Raw genomic sequence first — 26,113 nt, 5'->3', positions numbered from 1 at the left:
CAAAATCACGTTTGAAGTCGAAACAGTCGTATTAAAGTTCAAACGACGTCTATCACATCCCATACTGAAATGTTAAATGTCGTTTCAATTTTACTAATGTAATAAAAGCATGACAAAATGTGAGACGGTCGATCTGAAATCTGATCTGTAAATATATATATATATATTATTTAATATTCTACTGGGTTTTATTTTTCCTATTTCTCTGCGGGTACGATCTCCTGCTCTCGCACCTTTATTCCTTAACCTGAATTCATCTTCTTCCTTAATCCTTAATCCTGGGTCAATTTCAATTCTCGCTTTTCTGGGTTCCAATTAAATTAATTCCTCCCCTAATTGACAAGAAACCAATCGAGAAGAGCCCCAGTTTCGTTCAATTCATTTTTTTGGGCGATCGATTTTGCTTTTTTTTTTATGGCGGGGTTTTGAGTTCTTAGTCGAAGATCTTCTGTATTCTGTAGTGGGGAGTTCACAATTCGGGGGGCAACTATAGCGCGTGTATTTTACGTAATCCTGAAACCATGTCTAGCGCCGGTGATGAGGAAAACGACGCCGTATTGAGCGATGTCGAGGCTGATGATCCGGTGCCTATTGATATCAAAACCCCGGAGAATATAACCGTCGAGAAGTTCAGGGAGATTCTGGCGGAGCTCGACCGTGAGAGAGCGGCTCGTGAGGCGGCGGAGAATGGGAAGAACGATCTCCAAGTTTCATTTAATCGGCTCAAAGTGCTGTGCCATGAGGCGATTAAGAAACGGGACGAGTGCACGCGCCAGCGCGACGAGGCGCTGCGCGGAAAGGAGGAGGTTTCGAAGAAATTGGAGAGCGTCGGTGGGGAGTTGAGTGAGGAAATTAAGTTGAAAGAGGATGCAGTGAGGCAGAAGGACGAGGTTTTTAGGCAGCTAGAGGAGATTCGGAAAGCGAGGGAGTCGACTAGGGTTGAAATGGAGACGGGGTCTTCAATGTTAGTGAGTGGGATTGAGAAGATTTCGAGAAAAGTGAGTAGTTACAAGGATTTCGGAGGGAACGGTTTGCCGAAGTCTAGTAAGTACTCGGGATTGCCTGCAGTGGCTTACGGTGTGATTAAGAGGACAAACGAGATCGTGGAGGAGCTTCTTAGACAGATGGAATCGAGCGTCAAGTCGAGGAACGAGGCTCGTGAGTTGGTTGACCAGAGGAATTACGAGATTGCCATCGAGGTTTCGCAGCTCGAGGCCACGATTAGTGGGCTGAGAGATGAGGTGGCGAAGAATGGCAAGGAAATCGAGAGTTTGAAGCGGTCGTTGAACGAGAGTAATGAGAAATTAGCTGAATTGGAAAGAGGGTCTTGTGAGAAGCAAGACGTAATGGAGAGCGAACTTTCGAGGTTGAGGCTAACTGTGAGTGACTACGAGTCGAAGATGGAGATGCAAAGGCCCTTGTTGGTTGATCAACTTAGTTATGTGTCGAAAGTGCACGAAGAAATGTGTGAAGTTATGAAAATCGTTGATGTTAATAAGTTCTCGGAATTGTCGGAATCTTTGTTCCTTGCTCAAGAAACGAATATGGAGGAAAATATTAAGGCGTCTTTAGCGGGAATGGAGTCTCTGTATGAGTTGAGTAAAAACGTTGTTGAAAAAATAAGGAATTTGGTGGATGAGAGAAGTCATGAAGTGAAACGGCTAAATGAAACTGTTTCCCAATTAACGAACGAGAAAGAACAAATTGGGTCGTTATTAAGAAGTACTTTGTCCCAACGAATGTCGGTTGATATGTCGTCCAAGACCAATAAATTGTTTAAAGCTGCAGAAAATGGTTTGAAAGAGGCTGGAATCGAATATAAGTTTAGCAAAATCGAGGCTTCTAAGGGAGAAGTGGGTTCTAAAGAGAGAGACGAAGACGAAGTATATGCTCTGGTATGTGAATTACGGAACATTAATTAACGTGCTGATTTTTCACTTGTGCAGTTGTTAATCTATGTTATTGATGTTAGGCAAGTGCGCTCGAGAACATAATTAAGCAGTCTCAGCTTGAGATCATCGAGCTAAAGCATTCGGTGGAGGAACTAAGGTACCTCTTTTTCAAATTTTTATTGCGCTGTGGTATCAAATGTTTTAGAGAACTCGTGTAGTAGGACTCTCTACCGATGTTTCTTATGACTAATTGATTGAGCAAAAATCGTAAGGTTGTATTTCGTTGAAGGATTTGGATCTAAGGATTTCAAACCCGTAACACAAATTATGTTGAGCATAATTGAATAATTCCGTGCGATGGATTTCGAATCTTCGAGCTCCCGTTTTTAGCTTCTATTTATGAATGCTCGAAAACTAGAATCTTCATAATATTGATTTGAGCACTCAAATTTGCTACATATCTGTTAAGTAACACAAAGTAAGTTGACTTGTTGTCTTCAAATTAGTTTTGTTGAAATTGAAATCACGAGTGGCGATAAGTTGACTTGCTCACGTGACTAAGTTGCACCTTTCTCCGAAGCTATAGTTACACGTAATAAACCTTTTTCTAATCAGGGCAGAGTCAAATTTATATAAGGAGCGAACGGATGCTCAAGCTAAGGAACTTAATCAGTGGAAACAACGTGTAGAAGAGCTCGAGGAGAAGGAAAGAGTGGCTAATGAAAATGTAGGTTTCGAGAATTCAATTTTCTTATCAGCCATTTGAAATTTCCTATCGATTTCTATGGTCTGGAATTACGTATACTATATAGTTTGATAATTATTTTGTTATAAAGGTTGAAGGGCTTATGATGGATATTTCTGCTGCTGAAGAAGAAATCATGCGGTGGAAAGTAGCAGCGCAGCAAGAAGCTGATGCGGGGAAAGCAGTTGAACAAGACTATGTTGCACAGGTATTATTTAATTAAAATACTTCAGATGCTATCTTTCGACTCATCAGTTATCACTCGTATTTTCATCTTCGTGGATTTGACTGATTTTATCTGCTCGATGTCTCTTTTATTCTGTGAATCTATCTGCAACCGAATATATAGGTAATAAAATTATATGGTAGCTTCCGAGATTATGATCACGAATTCGCACGAGTATTGCTTATCGCACTGCTGTATCAAAATAGTTTTTTGACCTTGATTATTACTAAGGTGAGAAAGATTTTGGATATCGTATATAATCTTCCGACTTTTTACATTGGAACTGAAAACTGAAAAGTCGTACGTAGATAATGAGATTAACTTACTGCTCCAGTGAATTAAGACCCAAATTACTTTTTCACCTGTGTTGCATTTGGATGGGACGATTTTAAATGTCGTATTGAGAATTGATCGCTATAGAATCCGAAATTCATTACGAAATGAATTCATCTGAACAAACTCGATTGATTTTTTTATTATGAAGTTGCAATTGTTAGCTCTTCCATCCAAAGGCGACCTAACGAAAGACAGTACAAATTAATCGTCCTCTGTTTATTTACCATTTTGAATAAATTTCGATTTTTGCGATTCTTTCTGTGTAGTTGGCATCAGTAAGGCAGGAGCTTGAAGAAGCAAGGCAAGCTGTAATGGAGTCGGAAAAGAAGCTGAAGTTCAAAGAAGAAACAGCAGAAGCTGCAATGGGAGCAAGAGATGCAGCCGAAAAGTCGTTGAGATTAGCTGACATGAGATCTTCGAGGCTGAGGGATCGAGTCGAAGAGTTGACTCGTCAACTCGACGAACTCGATACACGCGAATCATCCTCAGCAACAACGATAACAACTGCACTAAACAGGCATAGGTACGTCTGTTGGCCTTGGCAGTGGCTTGGCTTGGATTATGTTGGCTCTCAACGCTCTGAATTGCCTCAACAAACGGCCAACGAGATGGAACTTTCCGAACCGCTTATTTGATTCTTTTTTATTCCTCGAGTCTCTCTCTCTCTCTCTTTTTTTTTTTTTTTTTTTTTTTTTTGAGGTCTTGAAAATCTGTACAACCATAGTTAATACCACAATCGTTCCTCCCCGAGTCGGTTTAAATTAGTTGTACATTATACCACCACCATATAATCATATTCTTAGTTAATTGTTCTGAGTGAGGAAAGGACTACACTTGATGGGGTTTTGTACACAAGTTTTTGTTGTGGTTTTTTGCTTTAATTGATTTCTCAGTTTTACTAAATTTATGTTCAAATACCATTTGAAATATTTCCAATGATAAATAAGATCATTTGTCTGTTCTAATCTCTCATTTCAAATTTTAGCTTAATTAATTAATAGGGTAAATTTCGGCCACCTTATGGATTCTGAGGTAAGGTTAAATTACGAAAGAAACTCTATTCTTAATGTAACTAATAAAAAATCACGTTATTCTTTCATTCTATTATTTCTTACTTTTCCCATTTCTCTCTATTCTTTCGGCCGTCCGACTCCTCTTCTCTCTCTCTTTCTTTATCATTTTTCCCTCTTTTTCTTTCTTTTTTTTCTCTTTCCTTAGTAGATCTGATTTTTAAAAAGTTTGCAGCAGAACAACAGATTTGCAACCGATGGTGGTGGCTAATTCAAACACCATTGCGCGGCGGCGCCGATATCCCTGACTCGCCTTAGACGGGGGAAGTGGCGATTGCATCAGGGAAGGGTTGGCGAGATGTGTGCCGATATAGATCTTTTCGTTGCTTTTTGAGCGGTGGCTAGGGCTGGTTGTGGGGATTAATTCATGGTATGTGTGGGCTTAGTTGCGTACACGGTGAGGACGGTGACTGGTCTATCTTTACTAGCAGTGCTATGGTTCAAAATAGCAAAACTAGGATTTTCAAAATGACTATAGTTGTCTACGGTGTCTGATGTCACTGTGAATCGAAGAGTCGGCTGTTATGGTGGGGATATTGAAAGCATTTTTTTGACAAATTGCATCTGATTATCTTATCTTTTAAGAGATTTTACTTGGTTTGAGTTCAAAATGGCACATCTAGGTTTTCTCAAAGTTGGTAGGTGACTATGGTTGCGGTGGTTGTGACTGTTGACCGCTAGGGTTTGTTGACGGCTGCGTTAGCCACTAGGGTTGACAAAGGCTGGAAGTTGTTGGCGGCTAGGTTTAATAGTACACCATAGTACATCGTAATATACTATATAGTACGCTATACTATACTATATAGTACGCTATAGTATACCGTATAGTATACAATAGTCTACTACACAAAAATTGAAAAAAATGGATTAAAAAATGAAAAAGAAAATAGCATGCTTTTGTTATTGTAATTTTCAATATTATGTAGAAAAAAATGGGAAAAAAGATTTTTATTTTTATTTTATAAAAATGTATAAATGCTAAAATGAAGAAAGAAAAGAAAATTACAAAAATATATTCTGTAAAAAATGTTAGATGTAATATGAAACTATTAAATGCAGTACAAATAAAATGATAAATGCAGTTTGAATTTACTACATGTAAATTTCGAATTGGTGAGTGAAATGACATTTTTGGAATGAATTTTATGAAGGATATGAAGGAAATGTTTAGTTGGAGTACTTGTCATTTAGTTTTAATAAGTTTTGTCACCAGTGACCTATATCTTAAGACCCCTTTAATTTTAGAAATTTAACTGTATATTGTTTTATGTGCTTTAGTTAACCTGGTATTAGAATATAAATTATATAAATTAATCTAAACAAAAATCCATGTAAATATAAATGTATTGAGTGTTATTTCTGCATTCAACAATATCTTTTTGAGCAAGTGTTTTTTCATATGTGTGTTGATGCGTATTCAAGTCCTAGTTTGTAGTTCGTGTTTTCCCGAGCGTTATTGCGAATGCACTCTTGCGTCTGGTTTTGTACGTGTACGTTTGTGCATGTTTTTTTTAGCGAGTGTTTTTATGCATGTTTGTTGATTGGTATTATAAATTTATATATTAAGCACGAATAATGATATGCGATAAGGTGCTTTCAAAATCAAATGATGATTAAAATATGTAAAATTTTCAGCAACTGAAAACTATTTGTCATTTGCGTTAGTAATCCAACTTAAATCAGATAGATTCGATGTCCGGTGATAAAGTTATGGATAAATAAGTTACCTTTTGTATTTTAGTAAACTCAAAACGTCGAAGTTGTGGAGAGTGTTACTTGATTCATGCATATCTTTCTTATCCAACATTTAATTTTGGTGACTCAAGTTGGATTATAAAGTTAACTCAAATAACTACAAATTCCGTACTATGAATTTCGTCAAATTCAAGCTCGAAAAGGGTTAAAACCACGTATGAAGTTGAAACGGCACTATTAAAACTGAAACAACATTTATTACGTACGATTAATACAAGTGAGGTTTGCAATACACTCCTAGAAACATGCTATGCCACAATAAATCATTACATTGTTCCTAAAACAATTTACCCTAATTAATAGCATTATATTTATTTTTTGAATTTTATGTCTATATATTTTTTAATTCTATATCATAATATTAAAAACCATTGGATTCTCTTTTCGGCCTGAAAGATTGAATAATGGACTAAAAAGATAGAATTCATTTCCACTAATTCACAATAAAACAAAAACAAAAACAAAAACAAAAAAAAACAAAAAAAAAAAAAAAACAACAAAAAGGAATGTTCAATCCAAGATCAAATATAATAACTAATAATAATAATACTAATCTCATTAACATCACCTCTTTGTGACACATTTATTTCCGATCAAAACTCCGGCGGGAGGGCCACCGACCACCATCTGGCAATGTGCATTCAACCAATAAGAGTACCGGAATATTCCCCCCAATTTAGACCTAGCCCTAAACAAGCCCCTAATCTCAAACTCAACTCTTCCACCATCCATCTGTTTCTTGAGCTCAAGGCTATGCTCGTTCGATAGCCTGACCTGGCTAGCCATCAAATGCACGTCAGCAAATCTCGACTCTCCCTTCACCACCGAAAAGGGCTCGATATAACGCGTGGCGATGAAGTTTCTGTCGTGGTAAAGATCCAATATGACGTAACTAAAGTCAACGGTGACTTTGGTGTTGGGATTCGTGAAGTTGGCGAGGACGGTGACATCGGCGTTGAGGAGGTAGCCCATGTCCAGGTAGGCGGCGTTGAGTGTGGCGGTGGAGATTTCGAATCTAGGGTTTCTCGGCCGGAAAACGAGGTAGACTATTAGGATTATGAGCCCCCCTACTATTATGATCACCCAGAAGAGCGCGCAGAATGCTGCGATTAGCCAGGCGATGGGCCTCGTCTGGCGGTTGGCCGGGGCCCGCAGGAACGATGGGTGGTGGTGGTGGTGGTGGTGGTTGCCGCCCGTTTGGCTTCCATGTTGAGAAGGGTGGCGGGGGTTGTTGCCGCCCGTTTGGGCGCCATGTTGAGACGGGTGGTGGTGGTGGTTGCCGCCTGTTTGACCGCCATGTTGAGCCAGATGGTGACTTCTTCCAGAGGAGGCCAGTGGCTGAAATTCTTGGCTGGGTTGAGGTGGTGGGTCTGATTGATGCGGTGGCTGAGGCGTGGGGGCATAGGGTGGCTCCACCGATGTTCGGCCTTGGCGGTGTGGCTTCGGCGGCTTTGAACGTGGTGGCGGTGGGGGTGGTGGATGTGTTAGCGAGGGGAATTCAATGATTGGGTCGTTGTGGCGCGGAAGAAAGTGGGGGTTCGATTCTCTCTGGCGGAACATTTTGGAGTCGGAAAAAAATAAAAGACTGAAAAAAATGGACTGCTAAAAGAGTGTAAATTGATTTTTATTTGGACAAAAAAGAATAAAGAAAAAAGTGGCAGTTAGTATTCCTGGAGAGGAAAAGAATCAGAGACTTTAGTTAAGCATGCAAGGCAAGTAACACAAGTGATGCCAATTCAAGAAAAGACAGCTTATTTCTCAGATCAACAGTTGCTGCAAGAAAAGAACTTTTCGGCAGCCTCAAGAATGCAATATTTATTATCGGAAATAAGAACGCTAATTAACTACCGTTCATGCACGTACGTAGGTATGTAGTATATATATATATACACACACACACACACGTTGCTTAGAGTATTGCCCTAAAATCGTCTCCAGTGTGAGTGTCCCGGACGCCTTAACAAACTTACCTATGGTCTCCGTGTTCTTCAAACATGTTTCGTTTGTAATTTCATTTGCCTTGCTATTTTGATAGTGTCTTCTGAAAGTTTCTCCGACATTTCATTCATCTATAGCGACATCACTGCTATGTACAGCTTGACCAATCAATGCTCATGGTTCTCAATATACCACCGATATCTGAGTTGGCAAAAAGAAAAGAATAGAACTTCACTAGTTGAACAAGAATGTAGATAGAACCATACATTTTATAGAAGTAATAAAAAATAAACGTACCAATCCGACTATCATATTTGTTGCTAGTGATTTTTGCTTTTCCTCGAGTATTGACTTTCCGCAAGTTTGAACCACGTTGAACCTTTTGCTCTCTATCGAATGCAGAGCTCCTAATCCCACATAAATTAGCTGCAGAAAAATAGAATTATTTCATTATAGTGGGAAATTGTAATAAATAATGTCCAGAAATGCACTTAAAATGAGTTCGTAAAATGTATGTGAGCAGATAAAACTGATTGTCAAAAACGATTCTCAACAAAGTACATGCACGGATGCACCATGAAGCTGCTACGAAGATTATGAAATTATAGCAGATCAAATTTAAATATAAAGAAACAACCAAAACCTCAATGTTTGCTCTCGTATTTCCTGGTTCAAATTTTGTGCTTTGGAGCTAATACAAGGAAGAATACTAAACAAACAAACATAAAACGAAAACATAAGTGATAAACTCAATAGTTGGAGTTCCCGATAAGTGAGCTGACTACAGCACATATATAGTACGGTAACATTGAATTTAGATCAAAGGCAAAAAGTAGAAATGTTGAACAATATATATTATTCAATTGAGCTGACATTCCACTAAGTGATAGAGAACAAGAAGATCATTAATCACAAAAAAAAGTGAAAGAAACATGGGGGGTGAGAATAAAATCGAGAACAGCTTCACCTTCAATTTAAGGCAAGGACGCAAAAAGATGTCCCTGCTGCATCCAACTCTGGCACTATCTAAGCAAGTGTTAGGCCACTCCTAATGACCAAAACGGCCTGGTTTTTCGGTCGTACCAATTGCTATTCATCAAGAAACGGATAAAGACTTCTTTCTGTATTCACCAAAATGAAAGGAAAAAATAAGTCCAGGAAACACAAGAAGATCATGACATAACATTTTAACTAGGCAAGTGATATTACACCTCATTGTAAAAGAACTGTAGTAGACAAAGTTAGAGAACTCATTACTTCAGCATTTAGATCCTGTTATAAAGAACCATTAACTTGCAATTTTTTTTTTAAATCACTATTTCTAATTCGATTTCACTGTTCACTGAGTCAAATATGCACCTACCAGTTTGCAATGCAGGTGGTAAATAAAAAACTGATTGCCACATAACACATTTGGATGCACTGTACTGTTTAACGAGGGAAAAAATAAAGGAGTATAACATGCATACATACAAATAGTTAAGGGTAGTTACCTCAGGATACTTCTTTTGAATTGATGGCATCTATCAGAGTCTCCGACGAATAACTATCAAGGGTAAATCCCTTCTCCATCATTTGATCCCACATTCCACAAGCCAACGGAAGCTTTTTTTCCTTTATAAGACCTCTAATGATCAATTTGAAAGTCACTTCATCTGGATGTACACCACTACTCTGCATCTGCTCAAATAGATGCAGGGCTTCACTGACTTCAAAGGCCCTACAGCATCCACAAATAAGTGCATTATACGACACCACATCGGGCCGAATTCCCTGCTCCACCATATCATGGAAAATACCACGAGCTGCTTTAATTCTGCCAGTCTTACATAGATGGTCAACAATGGTTGTATACAATTCAAGACTTGGAAATAGATTCATCTTTGTCATTTGGTCAAGAAGGTCCTTGGCTATAACGGAGTTGCCCTTTTTCAAGAAAGCATCTATGAGAATGGTAAACGTAATCACATCTGGAGCAACTCCTTTCCTACCCATCTCCCCCAAGAGCTTATACGCCTCACCCGAGCGACCAGCTTTGCAAAGAGCACTAACAATTGTGTTGTAGGATACAACATCCACAAACCCTTTCGCCTCCATCTTGTCAACCAGCAGCAAATACGCCTTGTCTACTCTACTAGCTTTGCAGAGACCTTTTAGAAGTTCGTTATAGCTATATATATCAGGTTCCATCCCACTCCTCTCCATCTTCGCGATCAATTTATGTGCCTCCTCCAGCATTAGTGCATTACAGCAATAGTTCAACAACACATTGTGTGTTACCAAGTCAGGCTCACAACCATTTCTCCTCATAAAATTCTTAATTGCTAGTGCCTTATCAATCCTACCTACTCGACAAAACCCGCATATAAGTGCATTATATATTACTACATTAAAGCTAACCTTTTCCCTCATGTCCCCTACGGTGAGCTCATAAGCCAAATCAACTTTACCACTGTCACATAACCCAAGCACAAGTGCCCTGCATGCCTCATTATCCGGGTTTAATCCCTTCTTGATCATCACTTTCCACAGTTCAATTGCCTCATCATAAAGTTTAATCCTACAGAATCCGCTAATCATAATCGTGTAGCTCACTACATCGGGCTCCCGCCCCTTTTCTCCCATTAATCCCAAAATTTTCAAAGCATCGTCCACTAAACTCTCACTACACAAGAGATACATATAAATATTAAAAGCCCAAATATCAGGCACGATCCCTAGACTATCCATATCCGCAAAAAGTCGAGAAATAAGCTCAAAGTTTCTAAGTTCACACAACCCGGAAATGAATCTTGAGTAAGTAAACGAATTCAAAGAGAACCCTTTTGAATTCAACGACTCGTAATAGTATTCAGACAGCCCGAAACGCTGGTTCTTAATCAAAACGCCGAGAAACCTATTGTAGTCGACCGAAAACATTCTGCAGTCTGATTGAGACATTTCGTCGAACACTTGGATTGCCTGATCGATGAGGCCGGCTTTCACGTAGCTGGCGATGCGAGAACGATATATGAGTCGTTGCTTGCCAAGCGCTTTATACATTTATCGAAGTGGCCAGCGTATGCATTTGAGCTCCCACCTCGGATAATGAGAACCGACCCCGAGAAAGGAAAAAAAGAAATTCAATATTTTCAATACTAAAAATGAAATCAAAACGAACAAATGTAGTGCCGTAGGTTTGAACAATGTATGGGCGCGACTTTGTGTGAATGCGTGTTTCTGTGGGTGTTCGGCGATGGCGGAAGACGGCGAAAAGAAGACGAAGGGTGAACTTGGGGGCCCAAAACCAAGTCCACTTTTTTTTTGGGGGGTTTTGAGAATTTGTGATTTTTGAACTTCTTATACTAGGCTTTGTTACTCTTTACATAACGGGCTTTTATTTATATGGGCCGAGCAAAATTTGTGCTGCAAAAATATTTATGAAAAAACTCTTCTTTTTTACATAATTACATCCACCCCTCAATTTGTAGATTTCTTACATTAACGTCCTTTTGTAGGGGGTGGATGTGAATTTTTGAAACTGCAGGGGTTGGATGTAATTTCTCAAAAAGAACTTTTTTTTTGTAATTATACCTTAACTCAGGGACGTGGATGTAATTTGTCCAGTTTTTATCAAGTATATTGTTTCTTTCTTTAGGGAAATAAACGAATAAGAGTGTGTTCGTGTGTCGTTTCGATTAATTTCTAATTTCACATTTAAAATATAAATTTGAGGAAGTATATGTATTTACTACCAAGACCAAAAATTTGAGCACTTGTTGGATTGGCCCCCCATGAATTATATGAATGGGTGACTATATATAAAAATGAAAAAATATTAGGAAGTAAATGATAATGCTTTTATTTTGTCTTGTATTATCTAGTGTGTAGTGATCAACTCTTGTGCATTATTCAAAAAGCTTAAAAGCAATATGGAATAAATATAGGGGACCATTGATTAAATAATTTTTTTACACTTATAGCCCACTTTGATTGACTTTAATTAGCACTTTGAGACAAGTTTGTCACATCTCTTTGATCCCAATCTAACTAGTTGCATCTTCATAATTTGCATATTTTTTAAATATTTCCGGAATTATAAAATCGGTTTAATGGATTCAAAGTCTTCGAGTCTTGATTTGAGGTGACCCCGATATGTTGATCTTAAATATGTTAATGAAACGAGTCTCAGTTCGATTTGAAATTCACAATTTGCCATGGAGTTTATTTTGTGTTGCATCCAATGAAATTGCTTTATGAACTTCACCACCATCACATCTTCAAGACCTTGTTATCCTTGAACACAAACCATTTGAATGTCATCACAAAATTTGATTTATTTAAAAAAAATAATAATAAATAAATAAATCACAAGTTCAAGAACCAACCCCCATGGTATAAATGTGACCTACAAACCCTTTTCCTATCCACTATTCTTACTTATTATTAGTTATTACTATCACCACAAAATTGTGACAAGAGTGAGTGCTAATAAATGCAATTACTTCTAGAATATATTGATAAGATTGGGAAGAATTGCATTTATTTATTATAATATAAGGTCCTGTTTGGTTGTAAGATAAGAGTAAATAATCAAATAAAAATCTCATTATTTTATTGATACGAGGAAGTCTAACAAAAAACTATTTATGGATCGATCGGTAAGTTGTTGGGATACCAAACATCAAATAAAGTTCAATTATTTAATTAAAATGGTTTAATCTCCCCAATCAAACGAGACATAATAGTATGAGATCATTTCATTTGTAATTTAGGATTATATTAACATTAGATTGTGTAATATTTGTAATTTATTGTCTAGTATAACGATTATAGTAGGTGAATGAGTAAAAGTAGTTATTAATATTACTTCTAACAAAAATATGACTCAATGGTTTAATTTAATCAAAATCCAACTGTCCAAAAGTCATTCATTAACAACAATCTTCCAATAATTAATTCTTATGATTAGTCTTAAGAGTTAGCTCCCAAACAATTAAATTACCTTAATTAATTCATGAAATTAATATGTGGGATGCCTTGTTAGGTTTATTAATAGTATATATATCATTAGAGCATGTTTTACCGATTCTTCATCTTGCATTTTTAACCGGGATATAATAAGGTTTTCGCGCTTTACTAAAATAAAGATTATTTAAGAAATTTATACAACTATATTTTTTCGTTAAATGGTGAAGTCAGGATTTTATTTTGAGACGAAAATAAATCAAATTTGATGGTATTGTATATTTGTTGTATTTTGATTCAGAACTATTACAGATGTTGATTAGTTTTTGTTGATTTATATATCTATAGAAATTAAGCTAAATACTATAGAAATCAATCTTATTTAGCTGCAAATATTTATTTGTTAGGACAGTAGTAGGCTAGAATTTACAAGTATAACTTTTGTGTAGACATAGGCTTATGTAGACACGAGATAAGCTTTGCAAAACCGAGCTTGAATATAAAGAAATCGAATGTAAGGAAATATAATGCTACACGATTTCTACACTTAATGTTTCTTTTCTTTTCTTTTTTTTTTTTTGATACTTTTCTACACTTAATTTAGAGAAGTACAAATATGCTTAATCTCGAAATAATTAAAACTACACAAAATATAAACTTTAAATAAAAATTCCTCCAAATAATAAAAAAATTGCCATGCAAAGATCGTTTTAAAAAACACTAATTAGTAATTAACGGGCTGGGTCAACAAAATGATGATGTGGCAGTTTGACCAATTCTGTTCAAGATCTATAAAACTGCCAACCTGTCTTCTTCACTTTTTTGTTTCCTTACCTGCTGCGAGTTGACACCCCCCCACCCCACCCTACCCCCGCCACCCACCCACCCCACCCCACCCCAAGCCCTCTCTCTCTCTCTCTCCTCTTCTTTCTCTCTCTAAAACCAGGACACTTTCGTTGAACGGATCTCTTCTCCCCTTTTTCGTTTTCATTTTCCTCAATTATAATAATAAATTAATAAATAATAATATATGCACATGCTCCGTCTACGCTAATCAAATTATCTGCTGCATATGCTTCAGCAACTAATAAATTAGTTTGTGTAAGTGTTCTTCTTCGTACTCTCCTTTTTTTTTGGTTCGAATCGCTTTTATTTGCAATTGAATTTTTATGATTGATTTTTTCTGTAGATTAGGTTGAAATTTGTGTCCACTTGATAGCTAGGTTTAGTGTTTTTAATTTACTCGGGTCTCAGTCGTGTGTTTGATTTTTCGTCACTCGGTCGGTCAATTGGGCGAACGATTCCACGAGTCAAGGGTTTTTGGGGGAAAAAATTGATGATTTATGAATTTTTTGTTTCATACCCTTGAATCATAATTTTTTAAGGTTAACGCGGTTCACTTTGAAGAATTGTCAGGTAGAGAGAACTTGGAATTTTGGTAAATTATGTTGAAAAAATCAACCTGTTTTGGGTTTCTGATGCTTCCTGTGATTCTCATGGGAAATTTTATTTGAACGTTAGTTGTTGAAAGTTCGAAAATTTGGCATGATCAGTTTTTTCGGTTTTGTTATTGTAATTATTATTTTTCAACTTGGATTCGTTTAGTATTATACTCAAATGGTTGTAATTTTGGTTTGCAGAGTGGCAGCTTAAACTTCTGAAATGATAAGGGAAGAGGAAACTGATCAGGCATCAGGCGCAAATTGGAAGACGTACTTACGGTCAGTGTCGTGGACTGAACGTCCGCCGAGAAAGTCTGCTTCTACGCCAAAATGGAACAGCAAAGCGCGGGCGTGTTTGCCGCCACTTCAGCCTCTGTCTATAATCCGACCAAGCATCGAGGAATGGCCCAGAGCTGGGTCCGATGATCTTGGCGTGTGGCCAAATCCTCCTACTCCTGGTGCAAGGTCTGGATCAGTAACACCCCGTGAAAGTTCAACTTCGGATCAACCTCCACCACGAGAATTCGAATTCAAGAAAGACAAACTTGCCTTTTTCAACAAAGAATGCTCGAGGATCTTAGATCACGTCTATTTGGGAAGTGATGCAATTGCCAAGGATCGCGAAATCCTGCGACAGAATCGGATCACACACGTGCTCAACTGTGTGGGGTTCGTTTGCCCGGAATATTTCAAGAATGACCTCGTGTACAAGACCCTTTGGCTGCAGGACTGCCCGTCTGAGGATATAACGAGTATTCTCTATGATGTTTTCGATTATTTTGAGGATGTTCTTGAACAAGGTGGGCGTGTCTTTGTTCACTGTTGTCAGGGTGTATCTCGATCGACCTCGTTGGTTATCGCATATCTTATGTGGAAGGAGCGGCAAAGCTTCGATGACGCATTCCAGCACGTCAAAGCAGCCAGAGGAGTGACGAATCCAAACGTGGGATTTGCTTGCCAACTTTTGCAGTGCCAGAAACGAGTGCATGCTATGCCTGCAAGCCCAACTTCCGTTCTTAGGATGTATCGAATGGCACCCCACTCTCCATATGACCCCCTTCACCTTGTACCAAAAATGTTGTCTGAACCAGATGCGGATAAACTCGACTCTCGTGGAGCATTCGTTGTTCACATCCCTTCGGCTTTGTATGTGTGGACAGGGAAGCATTGCTCCACAGTGATGTCTGATAATGCCAGGGTAGCTGCCTCCCAAGTTATTCGTTATGAAAGAGCACAAGGTCCAGTTGTAAATGTCAAAGAAGATGAGGAGACATTTGAGTTCTGGGATGCTCTTAGCTGTAATAGAAGTTCGGTAGATTGCAGTAAAGTGAAGGCTGAGAAGGAAAATAGCTTGTCTGAGACCATTCACCCATGTCTCGATCAAAGGAAGCTCGCTGAGTATGATATAGATTTCGAAATCTTTCACGGAGCACTTGCTGGTGGGGTCGTACCTCCTTTTCCACTACCAGGAGCAGGATCCGAGACACGTCTGCCCGCCAGAGAGAATGGTTGGAATAAATTGAGAAAGAAATTTGTCAACGGTGTTATGAAAGAATTCATCACCTCTTCTAAGTTGATCCCGAGTGCGTTGAAGATATGTGGTGGACTGGAGGCAAAGGCAATCGATACTTGTGATGAAGTTGAAGGCTTTGTCTCGCCTGCTAATCATTCGGTGTCTTCAAGTGATCAATGCGACTCACCGGATTCACTTGCTTCGTACGTAATCTCAAAAGAAGTGGATCGTGCAGGTCCTTTTCAGGATACTTCGCTGTCGCATTCACCGGCGTTCAGTTTAGTGGATTCATTTTCTTCTTTTCTCGTCAATAAACCAAAGTCCAACTCAACATCGCCGTCACTGTCACCTTCAAACTCCGATTACTCGAGTTCATTTACCTTTTCGCCCTCGTCGTCTAACTGGTCCGACATATCTTTTGTGTCTGCTCAGCCATCACCTAGCGGACTTGAATCGAGTGATATTGATCTTGGTAAGAGTGACCTTCTAGAGGAAAGTGTTGGCTCTGCAGAGGAATGTACGCATAGCTATTTGGCCGATGATGAAGTTGTAAGAAGAAGACCATACAGTGAAAAGAATTATGATATTACTAATAAAGAAACTGACCCAACTAACCTAGTATTGTACCAGTGGCCCTCTATGCATAAATTGGAGATGCACTGCGGCATCTTTGACTCGAGATCTGTGTATATTATACTTATGCCGGCAGGAAATATTGGCGCAGAAGTTGGTGATGTTTTATACATATGGATAGGCCGTGATGTGTCATCAAAGCGAAGCTATAGTCAGTTGATCAGGAATGACAGCAGATGCGAAGATTATGCAGAGGCAATCGACCGTAATATCCTTGTCGAGAAGGGTTTTAGCGCAGATGCTCAAATTAAGGTACTTAATCCTTCTCTTTATAACAGCATATCATATATGTGTGACTATTATTGACTTTTATATACATGCCTAATCTACAAATTTTATGTGTGACTAAATAATTGTGTAATATGAGTTTATAAGTAGTCCCTTTCGGTGAAGCTATGAATGTATTAACACTTGCACACATATAAAAATAATAGGTGCCGTTTCCTATCATGGGTAATGGGTATGTATATTGACACGATTAAGTGATGTAGGTCGATTAATTAAATTTATTAGCTCTCGGTTGTCGATACTTAAAACTTTATTCATTTACGTGAGGGTTTCAAATTTCAATAGCTAAGTTTCATGTGTTTTGCGACTTCTTATTGTTCCAGATAGTCAAGGAAGGTGAAGAACCGGTGAATCTCGTCAAGCTTCTAGCCCCTTACTCGTTAAACAAGGAGTTAGGCAAGCATCTATATGGTGGAATCTAAGTACAAACGCTCGAGATATACGTACATGAATTGAATTTGAGGATGTTCGATTTTTGAACTTACGGCCGTAGTAGCTCTAATGAGTTGCATTGGCATCCCAAAAGCAGAGTGCGAGTACACGCGATTCTGCTTGTGAGATTGTAAGGAAAATGAAGAACCCCGTTTTCGATTGTAGACGAGAGGAACTGTACAGGGAATAAGTTTCTGTATATTGAGGATATAGAAATATTTTACGAGTAAAAAAATCCGAATCAAATGCTGTGATATGTGACTGCATTTCAATATGTTCATTTATTTTGGTTCATCTGTTATATAATTAATAGCTTCTATTTCAACTCAAAATTTTGCTATTCTCTGTTATGGATGTGGTAATTAAGGCGGCGACTATTCGAAATCCCACAAATTTAATTTTTCCATCAAATAAATTACTAAAAGACTATTATACCCTTACTAAAATAAAAATAAAAACACAATCATGAAACTCCACAAATTCGTTTGTCCCTCAGCCCACAAATTTGTAATGTATTTTTCTTTTGATGGAAGACGAACTATGTATTCGATTACTTGTAATAAAAATCTTCTATATTCCAATGTTGATAATGAGAAATAAAAACATGACATGGAAAATAGTCTTCTAAAATTGGAAAAAGAAAAAGAAAAAAATCGGATCGAAATTGACGGATATCGGAAATCTCATTCCAACTTCCATCTTTAACGTCGAGTTTGCATCTAAGTTAATGGGGATACTAGGGGAGGCCATGGCCCCCCATGTTACCTCAATATAATTAATATTATAACAATTAAAGACAAAATTATTATATAAAGAAGAGTATTTGCTCTTCATTGAATAATATATTTTGGTTCTCAATCATCGAATATTTATCTATTTGATCTTTTAAACAATCTAAGGCATTCACATAATAAATCATTGCATGGTCTAATATCTAAATTTAAGGAGTTTGAAATACATATTTTTAATATAATTTATATTATTTTAATTAAAGCCAATATTTTTGGTATATTTATCGTATCATCTATACTTCTTTAATTCTCGCCCTGCAAGCATTTCTGATTCCGCCACTGATCTCAGTACATATTTACATATGTGTATATGTAAATAACTAAATATGTTAGAAATATATATATTTTTATTTTGGGACCAAGATAAATGTATATTGATATTTGAGATATATACGCATTCAAAATAATTAGCTCTACTTCCTTTTTTTTAGTAAAATATTTTATATATAAAAGAAAGAAACGCTGGGTAACCCTGAAAATCTTACTGGTAGTTTTGTAATTATTTATTTTTAATATTTTTTCTTTACTAATTTCTAACTATAATTTTCAATAATTATCAGAATTGACATTAAACCGTGAAGAATCCTACCCTAATGGTACATCTATAATTATTTACTTTTAATATTTTTTCTCTACTAATTTTCTAACTATAATTTTCAACAATTATCAATCTCCTAATTTTCATCGGTATATCTCTAATCTTAAGAGATAAAGATAGAAATTCGATTTGTTAAATTTTAATATGTAACATTTATAATGCTACAATATTAAATTTTACTATGTTAGTGTGCTTTATTTTCTTATTATATATTAAATTTATTATTCTTTTTCACTTTTAAAATAATATCCCGTGCATCGTTCGGGGAAAAAATGCTAGTAAATGATAAAAGCAATTCTGGATGACATGCTGATCCGGACCCGAACTATCCTAGCCCGATCCAGGGCCAAGGGCCCAATTATCAAGGGCCCAATTATCAAGGCCCATCAAAGGGTGGGCTCTTCAGTACCAACGGCCCAAGGGATCACCCAACCCGTTGGCATAAGGGCCCATCCACGGAGGAACTGGTTTCTCTCCCGAGGGGCTTTCACAGGTCGGAGGGTCATAAATGCGGGACGGCGCATTTAATATTCTGACAGTGGCATTTATGGCAGAATGACCAGGCGCGGCTCAACAGCTAAGTACCGAACGAGGTCAGCAGACCTATTGGGGTAGTCATCATGACCCCGGCCGCCCGGGCCGCTCGGGGAAGGACGACTGCCATCTGCAATTAGCGCGGAATTCCCGGGCCCTTCGAGTCCCGGGTCGAAGGGTATATAAAGGGAGTTTTTCTTTTACTTAATGGAATACAAAAAATCTCAAATCCTAAAGAAATACAGTAATCACGCTATCACTGACTTGATCGTCGGAGTGCTAACTCCGGCATCAGTCCGGCTTTCTCTTTTTCAGGTCACCGGAAGCCAAAGTCATCAACGCAACTGTTTTCTGAAGGATCAATTGGCGCCGTCTGTGGGAATAGTTTTGCAAGTAAAGCCAGGCTAGCTCTTCACCATCTGGCACTACTGACGCACGTAAGGGATGCTACCAATGTCTACACCCGTGGATGTAGTCCGAAACCTAACGGAGCAGCTGAATGAAGAATCAACCCCACCCCCGCTACAAGTCATCGGAGGCGAGCCTTCTTCGGATCCACGAAGAGAGGAACCAACCCCGGCGGCTGGTGGTTCTCCCACCGGACGCGAAAACTCTACCATAACGCTCACCCTGGAGAACCTGCAGGCCTTGATCGCCGCTGCGGCTAGGGGCCGGTCGCCCCAGGAGAGGATGGAGGATCCTGCTGCCAAGAGAAAGGCATCGGGCGGAGGCGAAGCGGGACCATGTCTAGACGAGCTAGAGGCCTCTCCTCTCGAGGAGGAAGAAGGAATGGCGGGAACGCCGTTCACCGAAAGACTGCAGCATGGTGAGCTTCCCGCCACGTTCAAACATGTCACTTATGAGTACACGGGGACCACGGACCCCTGGGAACATTTGTCGAGGTTCATCACCTCGGCCTCCCTCCATCGGCTGACAGACGGCGTAAAATGCCGTGTGTTTGCAACCACGTTGGCGGGGCCAGCGCAAAGGTGGTTCAGCCAGCTTCCGCGCTGCTCGGTCCACAGCTTCGCACAGTTCGGTGAGGTGTTCCTAAACCATTTTGCCAGCTCGAAAAAACAAAAGAGGAGCACCCTTACCTTATTTGCAGTACGACAGAAAGAGAATGAGCCTTTGAGAAGCTATGTGCAGAGGTTTAATGCGGCAACTTTAGAGGTCCCTGCCACCAGTGAGGAAGTGCTCATCAATGCACTGGCCCAGGGGTTGCGCATGGGTGAGTTCTTTGATTCCCTCTCCAAAAAGGCCCCTGTCTCTTTCAACGACTTGCTCGGGAGGGCAGAGAAGTACATAAACGCGGAGGAAGCCCGAAGAAGCAGAACTATAGAGAGCACCTTGCCGGTGGAAAGACGAAAGGATAAGACCCGTGAGGATATGAGGAAGCAAGAGCCGACCTATCGACGAGAGCCGGGCTTGGAGAGGAGGGGAGGTCCTCGTTTTGAGAACTACGCACCTCTCTCGTCGGCCCCTTCGGAGATACTGGTTGCCATCGCCAACCACCCCAAGCTCAAGTGGCCCCGAACTTACGCGGAGGTTCCAAGAAAGCCCGCTAACTCCGGGCCCTATTGTAGGTTCCACAATGAGCATGGTCATTCCACGGACGAATGCCAGCACTTAAGAGATGAAATCAAGAGACTGATCAGGAGCAAGAATCTTTCGGAATTCGTTGGCGGTAATCCCAGTGGGATAAGGCAGGCCAAGAAGGGAGATAGCTCGAACCGGCCTCCGACCAACGCGAGTGGAACTACAGAGGCCCGCCCGCCTAATAGTTACATTCACACGATTTTCGGTGGCCCCATCGGTGGAGACTCGAACAGGTCCCGACGGGCGCACATGCGAGAGTTGCAGGAGCTAAGGGGAGAACTCGCCATGATGTACCGGGTATCGATAGCTCCACCGATCATGTTCGGAGTGCAAGACGAGACTGGAATACAACAGCCGCACAACGACGCGTTGGTCATCACGGCCATGGTGGCCAACTATGATGTGGCCAGAATATTAGTGGATACAGGTAGCTCGGCAGACATCATCTACTACGACTGTTTTAAGCAGATGAGACTGAACTTCGAAGTCAGGAGGGTGGACACGGCGCTCATTGGCTTCGCCGGAGAGGTAGTACAACCCATGGGCGAAGTAACACTGCCTGTGTCTTTGGGAACGGAGCCCCTGCGAGCCACGAGGGCTGTCAGATTCCTGATCATAGACGCACCATCGACGTACAACATGATAATGGGGCGACCTTCGATGAATTCGTTTGAAGCTGTCGTCTCCACTTTCCACATGAAAATGAAATTCCCAATACTAGACCGAGTAGGAGAGGTCCGGGGCGACCAGGAGACATCCAGACGATGCTATAATCAAGCGCTACGGGGACAACGGCGCATCAATCCCGTCGGATGGGAGGAGCGCTCGGATAGAGCAAGGGAGAAAAGGGCCCGCGAGGACCCGGACGACGAGAGGGAGGGTCACATCCAGCCCATGGAAGAGTTGCGAGTGGTTAACCTCAGCGAGAGTGACCCTACGAGGGTCACTAAAATAGGAACAAGGATGAATAGCAAAACGGCCGAGGAGCTGATAGCATGTCCGCGAGACCATCAGGACGTGTTTGCCTGGTCTCCCATAGACCTGGTCGGAATAGATCCCTCGGTAGCAGTCCACAAGCTGAACCTAAGACCTGACGCTCGCCCTGTGAAACAGAAGAGGAGGCATTTTGGGGCAGAGAAAGACAAGATCATCGGCGAGGAAGTAAAAAAGCTATTAGAGGCGGGTCATATCAGGGAAATCCAGTTCCCAACTTGGTTGTCAAACGCCGTGCTAGTAAAGAAGGCGGAAGGAAAATGGAGAATGTGCATAGACTTCCGTGACTTGAATCAAGCTTGCCCGAAGGATCACTACCCGTTGCCAAGGATCGACCAGCTCGTGGACTCGACTGCCGGGTGCGCGATGCTTAGCATGATGGACGCCTCGCAAGGATACCATCAGATTCGCCTGGCCGAGGAGGATCAGCCCAAAGTCAGTTTTGTGACTTCCACAGGAACGTATTGCTACGTAGCAATGCCGTTCGGTTTAAAGAACGCGGGAGCAACGTACCAGAAGTTGGTAGACAATATGTTCCGAGCCCAATTAGGGCGGAATATGGAAGTGTACGTAGATGATATGTTGGTCAAAAGTAGGGAGGTCAATGAACACATCAGCGACCTGCAGGAGACGTTCGCAACACTACGAAAGTATGGAATGAAGCTCAACCCCGCCAAATGCGCGTTTGGTGTGGAGACCGGAAAATTCCTAGGGTATGTGGTGACTAAGCAAGGAGTGGAAGCTAACCCAGAAAAGGTGCGGGCTATAATAGAAATGCTACCCCCGAGAAGTGTAAAAGAAGTGCAGATATTGGCCGGTAGGATCACGGCATTAAGCCGTTTTATCTCACGAGCAGCCGACACCAACTACCCGTTCTTTAGGATCCTGCGCAAGGGCCATCGCTTCCAATGGGATGAAGATGCCGACCGTGCATTCAAGCAGTTGAAAGAGTCCCTCACCCGCCTACCCCTGCTAGTGAAACCCGAGGTCGGGGAGAGGCTGTATGTGTACTTGGCGGTGGGTCGCCAAGCGGTAAGCACGGTACTGCTGAGCGAGAGAAAGGGGGCCCAGCATCCCGTTTATTACGTGAGCCGAATGCTTAGAGGAGCTGAAAAGAGTTATCCCGAGATTGAGAAGGCAGGATTGGCCCTTGTGATCACAGCACGGAAACTGAGGCCCTACTTTTTGACGCACGAGGTAATAGTGCGAACTAACCTTCCTTTGAAAGGAACGTTGGGAAAGATGGACGTATCTGGCCGAATGGTTAAATGGGCAGTGGAACTGGGACAGTTCGACATCGAATACGAGGCACAGGCCGCCATTAAAGGGCAGGTATTAGCGGACTTTTTGCAAGGGATGACAAAAGAGGAAGAGAGCGGGGAATGGAGAGTCTTCATCGACGGGTCCGCCACCCAATCGGGGAGCGGAGCGGGGGTATTGCTAGTCAGCCCTGCGGAGGAGGAATATGAGTATGCGATCTGATTAACCTTCCGAGCGTCAAACAACGAGGCCGAGTACGAGGCCCTGCTGCACGCCTTACAGTTGGCTGCCGACGCGGGAGCCCAGATTTTGGAGATATTCTCTGATTCGCAGTTGGTCGTCCAGCAGTTCAATGGGATATTTGAAACGAAGGATGGGCGAATGGAGGAATATTGCAGTAAGGCAAGAAAGCTAGCTGAGAGCTTTCACAAGGTGGCACTTAGGCAAATCCCGAGGGAGGAAAATGAAAGAGCGGACTTCCTAGCAAGGGTGGGAAGTATGTCCGCGGACTGCTCCTCAAGACAGATAACGATTCTCGAAGGGCAGCCAAGAGAGCACCTGGAGGTAGCGACAACAAGCCTAGCACAAGATTGACGCCAGAAAATCATAAGATGTCTGAAAGGAGAAATGCTGCCCTGTAGGAGGGAGCAGAGCAAATTGGAAGCGAAAGCGAGAAATTTTTGTTTGGATAAAGGGACACTATATAAGAGGGGATTCACAAGGCCCCACCTGAGATGCCTCAGCGAAACGGAGGGAGAAAACGCGATCAGAGAGGTCCACGGCGGTTGCTGCGCAGACCACGCTGGTGGGCGAGCGCTCACGATGCGACTACTAAGAGCCGGTTATTTTTGGCCCACTATGAGAAAGGACGCAGCGCAATTTGTGAAGAGCTGCGATAAGTGCCAAAGGTACGGCCCCCGCATACATAAGCCCGGGGAGGAGATGACAATCGTGGACGCCCCTTGCCCGTTCGCCCAGTGGGGAATCGACATAGTAGGCCCTCTGCCTCTCGCAACAGGCCAAAGGAAGTTTCTAGTGGTCGCTGTAGACTATTTCTCTAAATGGGTCGAAGTAGAAGCAGTGGCGAGGATCACGGATACGGAAATAATGAAATTCATATGGCAGAACATATGCTGCAGGTACGGGTTGCCGAGGGACCTCGTATCAGACAACGGCACACAATTTAACTCAGCACGGATCACCAAGTGGTGTAAGGGTTTGGGCATAAGACAGAGGTACGCGGCGGTAGCGCACCCGCAAGCAAATGGCCAAGTCGAGGTAGTGAACCGAGTCATAATCGAAGGAATCAAAAAGCGACTAGATCGAGCGAAGGGCAATTGGGTGGATGAGTTACACTCGGTCCTGTGGGCATACCGGACGTCCCCCTTCTCTCTTGTGCATGGCTCAGAGGCAGTAATACCGCTAGAGGTTGGAATACCTTCGAGGCGAACTAAGAACTTCAACGAAGTGGATAACGAAGAACAGCTGAGAACGGACCTGGACCTAGCAGAGGAGCTAAGAGAGCAAGCTGCGATCAGGATGGAGGCAAGTAAGGCGAGAATGAAAAACGCCTACGACAGAAAGGTAAGGAAGAGACATTTCCAAGTCGGCGACCTGGTGCTTATGCAGGCGGACGCTTTGAAAGCCACCGGGAAAATGGAACCCAATTGGGAAGGACCTTACGTTGTCAAGAAGATATTAAAAGGAGGAGCGTACGAGCTGGCTACAGCCGAGGGGGATAAACTACCTCGACCATGGAACATAGGGCACTTGAAGAAGTATTTCGCCTAAGAGATGCATGCTTTCCACTTTCCATTTTGATATTTTCCCTTTTTCATTTTGATGTGTTTCCCCTAATGAATGAGAACTACTCTCCCTTTCTTAAGAACTTATGAAAGTAAAGGAACGCTAAGGAAAAATTGAAAATTTTCCAAGTATGTTCCTCGGAACGAAATCGAGCTCGAGCTCACCGACAGAAAGCCCGAGAGCTCGAGCTCCGGGTCAAGGAAAGATACGATCGCGAGGAACGCTAAGGAAAAATTGAAAATTTTCCAAGTATGTTCCTCGGAACGAAATCGAGCTCGAGCTCACCGACAGAAAGCCCGAGAGCTCGAGCTCCGGGTCAAGGAAAGATACGATCGCGAGGAACGCTAAGGAAAAATTGAAAATTTTCCAAGTATGTTCCTCGGAACGAAATCGAGCTCGAGCTCACCGACAGAAAGCCCGAGAGCTCGAGCTCCGGGTCAAAGAAAGATATGATCGCGAGGAACGCTAAGGAAAAATTAAAAAATTTCCAAGTATATTCCTCGGAACGAAATCGAGCTCGACCTCACCGACAGAAAGCCCGAGAGCTCGAGCTCCGGGTCAAAGAAATATACGATCGCGAGGAACGCTAAGGAAAAATTGAAAATTTTCCAAGTATGTTCCTCGGAACGAAATCGAGCTCGACCTCACCGATAGAAAACCCGAGAGCTCGAGCTTCGGGTCAAAGAAAGAAAAAGGTAATACGGAATAATCAGGATAAAACACGAAGTAAATAATAGACATACATAACAAAAAGGTAATACGGGAATAATCAAGATAGTTCAAACATACAATGAGTAGTAATAGGAAAGGAAATAACAAAGGAAAGTTTTCTCAAAAGTTTAAAATTAAGAAGATGAAGAACGGTGAACGACTACAGCGGCAACGGACGGAGCGGACAGAGGAGCAGAGGAGGCGGAAACAGGATTAGTTGCGGGGATAGGTGGCAGAGAAAGAGCTGGGTGGGGACCAGCGGTGGCCGACGACGCCGCACCCGCCGGATCGGTGACTAATGGCTCCGGAAGCTGAGGAGCGGAAGACGAGCCGATTGATGAGATCAGATCGTCCGTAATGGATTGCCACCAGGCGTAATCGATTGGCTCACGAGGGTCGCCTTTCCACAAAGGAAACGTCCTGCTAATCTTGCCCAAGACAGCTGTGGGCTCGTATCGAACGACTGCCTGCTGCTCGGAGGCCAAGGTTTCACACGCAGCAATGGTCTGCTTCACGTAATACATGCCAATGGGACATGCATCCTTCAAGAAAAGCTTTGTGTGCGGGTACCTCTGGAATAACTTGACCCGGTACTGGTCAAGAA

General features: G+C 41.4%; 5 protein-coding genes across 7 annotated transcripts; 3 read left to right on the top strand and 2 right to left on the bottom strand.

Moving 5' to 3' along the window:
• The first annotated feature begins 86 nt into the window (after positions 1-86).
• Positions 87-4,102, top strand: LOC105965505 (paramyosin). 2 transcript variants are annotated; one of them, XM_012990058.2, is made up of 5 exons: positions 87-1,895; positions 1,973-2,049; positions 2,508-2,619; positions 2,729-2,845; positions 3,466-4,102. In XM_012990058.2, the coding sequence occupies exons 1-5, from the start codon at positions 522-524 to the stop codon at positions 3,832-3,834; spliced, it is 2,049 nt and encodes a 682-aa protein (XP_012845512.1). In that variant the 5' UTR covers positions 87-521; the 3' UTR covers positions 3,835-4,102. The 2 variants fall into 2 exon arrangements, 1 of the variants encoding a protein (XP_012845512.1); XR_016034219.1 differs by having other exon boundaries at positions 136-1,895; positions 2,729-3,002; positions 3,095-4,102.
• A 2,327-nt stretch (positions 4,103-6,429) lies between these two features.
• LOC105965406 (uncharacterized) lies at positions 6,430-7,619 on the bottom strand. The gene has a single exon (XM_012989947.2). It carries the CDS (start codon positions 7,582-7,584, stop codon positions 6,589-6,591), a length of 996 nt encoding a protein of 331 aa, XP_012845401.2. The 5' UTR covers positions 7,585-7,619; the 3' UTR covers positions 6,430-6,588.
• A 140-nt stretch (positions 7,620-7,759) lies between these two features.
• Positions 7,760-11,004, bottom strand: LOC105965463 (Pentatricopeptide repeat (PPR-like) superfamily protein). Its single transcript, XM_012990006.2, has 4 exons — positions 9,456-11,004; positions 8,930-9,083; positions 8,260-8,388; positions 7,760-8,163 (listed from the first exon to the last, which is right to left on the bottom strand). Exon 1 carries the CDS (start codon positions 11,002-11,004, stop codon positions 9,457-9,459), a length of 1,548 nt encoding a protein of 515 aa, XP_012845460.1. The 3' UTR covers positions 7,760-8,163; positions 8,260-8,388; positions 8,930-9,083; position 9,456.
• Positions 11,005-13,727: 2,723 nt separating this feature from the next.
• On the top strand, positions 13,728-17,549 carry LOC105965461 (protein-tyrosine-phosphatase MKP1). Of its 2 annotated transcripts, none has more exons than XM_012990004.2 (3): positions 13,728-14,010; positions 14,550-16,749; positions 17,109-17,549. In XM_012990004.2, exons 2-3 carry the CDS (start codon positions 14,572-14,574, stop codon positions 17,205-17,207), a joined length of 2,277 nt encoding a protein of 758 aa, XP_012845458.1. In that variant the 5' UTR covers positions 13,728-14,010; positions 14,550-14,571; the 3' UTR covers positions 17,208-17,549. The 2 variants fall into 2 exon arrangements, with proteins under 2 accessions (XP_012845458.1, XP_088681158.1); XM_088825032.1 differs by having other exon boundaries at positions 13,999-14,325.
• A 2,044-nt stretch (positions 17,550-19,593) lies between these two features.
• Positions 19,594-23,214, top strand: LOC148766798 (uncharacterized). The gene has a single exon (XM_088825550.1). The coding sequence runs from the start codon at positions 19,594-19,596 to the stop codon at positions 23,212-23,214; it is 3,621 nt and encodes a 1,206-aa protein (XP_088681676.1).
• Positions 23,215-26,113: the final 2,899 nt, after the last annotated feature.

This window comes from Erythranthe guttata, chromosome 11, assembly GCF_056151865.1.
Source record: "Erythranthe guttata isolate IM_541 chromosome 11, IM_541, whole genome shotgun sequence".
NCBI lineage: Eukaryota > Viridiplantae > Streptophyta > Magnoliopsida > Lamiales > Phrymaceae > Erythranthe > Erythranthe guttata.
Note: the sequence above shows the minus strand (reverse complement) of the source record. Positions and strands in the feature narration are given on the sequence as shown.

What these genes read in the sequence shown, in the direction of transcription:
- LOC105965505 (XM_012990058.2), top strand. Translation starts at nt 522, where the DNA reads ATGTCTAGCGCCGGTGATGAGGAAAACGACGCCGTATTGAGCGATGTC. An exon ending in AAGACGAAGTATATGCTCTG is followed by an intron (nt 1,896 to 1,972) that starts GTATGTGAATTA and finishes TATTGATGTTAG; the next exon opens with GCAAGTGCGCTCGAGAACAT. An exon ending in CATTCGGTGGAGGAACTAAG is followed by an intron (nt 2,050 to 2,507) that starts GTACCTCTTTTT and finishes TTTTCTAATCAG; the next exon opens with GGCAGAGTCAAATTTATATA.
- LOC105965406 (XM_012989947.2), bottom strand. Translation starts at nt 7,584, where the DNA reads ATGTTCCGCCAGAGAGAATCGAACCCCCACTTTCTTCCGCGCCACAAC.
- LOC105965463 (XM_012990006.2), bottom strand. Translation starts at nt 11,004, where the DNA reads ATGTATAAAGCGCTTGGCAAGCAACGACTCATATATCGTTCTCGCATC.
- LOC105965461 (XM_012990004.2), top strand. Translation starts at nt 14,572, where the DNA reads ATGATAAGGGAAGAGGAAACTGATCAGGCATCAGGCGCAAATTGGAAG. An exon ending in GCGCAGATGCTCAAATTAAG is followed by an intron (nt 16,750 to 17,108) that starts GTACTTAATCCT and finishes TTATTGTTCCAG; the next exon opens with ATAGTCAAGGAAGGTGAAGA.
- LOC148766798 (XM_088825550.1), top strand. Translation starts at nt 19,594, where the DNA reads ATGTCTACACCCGTGGATGTAGTCCGAAACCTAACGGAGCAGCTGAAT.